Source organism: Talpa europaea (assembly GCF_964194135.1).
Source record: "Talpa europaea genome assembly, chromosome: 4".
NCBI lineage: Eukaryota > Metazoa > Chordata > Mammalia > Eulipotyphla > Talpidae > Talpa > Talpa europaea.
Genome location: NC_140070.1, coordinates 25,238,914 through 25,242,247, shown reverse-complemented (window position 1 = coordinate 25,242,247; position 3,334 = coordinate 25,238,914). Strand labels below are relative to the sequence as shown.

Below are 3,334 nucleotides of genomic sequence, written 5' to 3'. Positions count from 1 at the left end.
TCTCTGAGTTGAATAACTCAGTTTACTTAATTGTTTTGGTCTCCTAGTCCCTTGTTTCCTACACATAAAACCATGAAACAGAGCCAGCTGAGTTCTGCTTTCCAATGCCTTCCACCACCCTGCAGGCACTTGGCAGTTGGGAGAAGGGCAGCCACCACACTCTTCAGATATCTCTCTATTTAAAGTTCGGAGAGACACTGGATAACAATAGCTGAGAGGTAAGCGTGGCCCTGACCAAGTCACCGGACAACAAAAGAATGGCTGAAAAAGGTAAAATTTAAGGCTGAACTCTCTTGGCAGAAAAAGCCCCAGGCTCTGTGGTTATGTTGTTTCCCAGTATTTGGTGTTTCTCATTTGTTCTGAGAATGTTTTATCTGTGCTGCAGGAGCATCAGCCATTATGTTAGCTGACTGTGCGATTCATGGACCATGACAAGAATAATTTTGAAAGGATGGAACAAACAAAAGAACTTATTCATGCTTGTTTTGAAAGATTAGTTAAGAATCATTCTCCAGTGTTGTACTAGAATTGAGGTGCTGTACATTTGTGACCAAAGTAAGGGCCAGATCAGCCAGTAAGTGACCTTGCAAGTTTGGAGAAGTTCCTGGACCCCTCTGAGCCTGTTTCCTGACTCTGACTGAAAATGTTGGGCTTAATGACCTCTAATAGGCTTTGTATCTGAATTTCTTTTTTTCTGTTTTTTAACCCTTTTTTATATTTAAGAAAATGATTGACTAATGTTATAAAATGGGCTGAATATATACTAGGTCTAAGATGTTGTATTTAAAAAATTCACTGAATTGTTTCTTTTAATCTTGACAATAATCTTATGAAATATACAGTGTTACCACCATTTCCATTTTACAAATAAGGCAACTGAGGCATAGCAAAGTCTAACAACTTGTCTCTGAACCCACACCAAAGAGTGGTGGCCCCAAGTTTTGATCCCAGACAGTCGTGTTGCCGAGCACAGTGCCCTTGTGAACACTTCTAGGTACAACTATTTGGGTATGCTCAGAATTTGACAGAGAGAGAGAAGCATTTTGAAATTACCTTTGATATTTAAAAAAGGGGTTTTGGGCATACTTGTGCTATTAATGTAAGTGACTATGCAAAGTATCTTGTGTTTCTGTATATTCCTATTTCAAAACAATGCTAGCAATTGTGGTGAAACTTAAAATATTAGTGTTTAAAGAAATGAGAGTATACTTTAAGTGTTAAGATGCATAGTCAATTGTATTGTTTTCATTTCAGGATTTGACTATAGGTAAATTTTAAATTGTATTAAAGTCTGCTTGTATGGAGTATATGTATATACTCAAAACATCAGGATTATTTTTCCAGTTCTTTGAAATTAGGAAAAATACTAATTCACATATAAAAACAATTTAAAAATTTAGTTTTATATTTCCACTATAGTGGCACATTAATTCATAAAAAGACTTTCATTCAAATGAGAGTAAAGGATATATCATAATGCTAATTTTATCCTTAATGCCATAGCACAGGGTAGATAAAGGGAGAGTTTATTCATGTAGTGGCGAATTCTTTATTAAAGGTCACAGTGAAATTGAGGAGCAAGGAAAGTCTGTTGAATCTGTCAGAGTTCACAGAGACACCAACATTTTTGGAAACATTTATTTAAACAATTAAAATTCATTTTACCTTGAGAAAGTTTACTTCTATGAGTGTCTTCTAATTTTAGGAGTGTCTCATTTCCTGATGATTTAATTTTAATAGTGTTAAAAAAAGCCTCACATTTCAAAGTGATAGAAGTGGTAATAGAAATGTAATCACTAAGAGTATGCATTTTGTATTAGCTAATGGTATAAGATCTAATTGTGCTTTTCAATATTTCAATAGGAATATATCTAATTCCTTAACATTGGAACACTAATTCTATACAATGTTTTTCTGTGCTGTTTTTGAAGCATTTTATGTGGTGTGTGTGTGTGTGTGTGTGTGTGTATTTGAGAGAGTAAGATTGACATCCAGTGAATATTTAAAAAGATAATTTTATAATTTGCCTTTTACAGGTTAGGGTACAAATAGGAGATACATAAGGAATCATACTAATGTGTTTCATGTATGTACTGGATCAGTGTTGATTGTTATACTGAATCACTTAAAATAGAACCTCTTTTTCGCTAGTGAAGAATGATTATATAAGGTATAATGTTTTGCTTTTCCTATGATACTATGATTAAAGTCAACTCACAACACCTTTCCTATGTTATGATTATTATTTAGCTAGTAGGAATTACCTCAGGGTCATTTTTGATTGTTTCTATGTAAATAGCTGCTCTTTGTTATTAAACAAATGCATGAATATATTCTGTATACACTAAACATATACACATTGGTTAGAGTTTACAAAGCCTTTGCACATCCCTGGTGTCATGTGGTCCTCACAACAACTCCAGGAGGTAGAGATCATAAGTCTCATTATCCATAGTATACAAATAGGGAAGTCTAAGCTCAGAATTGCCCAAGGTCACATAACTGTGAAAGGAAGACTTATGGTTTGAACACTCATCTTGAACACTATTCCTAATACTCAGTAAAAGCCCATGTCCTGTCATAGAAAAGTACTAATCATGGGTGGGTCTGACTAGACTGTAATTTTTCTCTTGATATTACCAAATTCCTCTTATTCTCTTGATACTGAATGTCCAAATGACCTTCCTAATCTGTTTTTTTTTTTTTGTTGTTGTTGTTTAATTTTAAACAGAGTCCCCATTATCACACCTTCTGGTCCCTGTTCTTCTCTTGATTGGCTGGATTGTGGGCTGCATCATAATGGTCTATGTTGTCTTCTTTTAAAAAGGTAGTTTTCAATAATTGAATATATTTATTTATAAAGAACATATGTTACTCTAGAAATAATCTTTTCTGTTTTACTAATGGCATGTTTTGTCATGCAGACAAGAAGACGTCAGATTGACATCATTTAGAAGAATGAAGGAAAGCATGAAAATAATAGATTATTACATGTTTCTCATGTAAAAAACTGCCATGTTTGAGATAACTTTATAAACTTTTATCTGTAAACTGATATTTTGTGTGCATAAGAACCTCTTCAGGAACTTAAAAAAAAATTCTGGATACAAATAAGAACTGTAACAAATTATGAATGAATTTCTCTATACCCTGGGAGTACACAGAGAAAAAAGTTCCCATCTATTACTAAAAAGGCATGTCATAGGGAAAAAATTGGGCAAATTAAATTACATTAAAACTCCCCTCAAAAAAATAGAAAAATGAACTAGAGATAAGAAGAGATAGTTCACAGAAAACAAAACACAAATGCAAACTTGTTATTAACCTCTTGCTC

General features: G+C 33.5%; 1 protein-coding gene across 1 annotated transcript; it reads left to right on the top strand.

Moving 5' to 3' along the window:
* Positions 1–2,597: 2,597 nt before the first annotated feature.
* STRIT1 (small transmembrane regulator of ion transport 1) lies at positions 2,598–2,823 on the top strand (the record flags this gene model as incomplete). Its single annotated transcript, XM_084232095.1, has 2 exons — positions 2,598–2,601; positions 2,732–2,823. 2 exons carry the CDS (start codon positions 2,598–2,600, stop codon positions 2,821–2,823), a joined length of 96 nt encoding a protein of 31 aa, XP_084088221.1.
* Between the last annotated feature and the right edge of the window lie 511 nt (positions 2,824–3,334).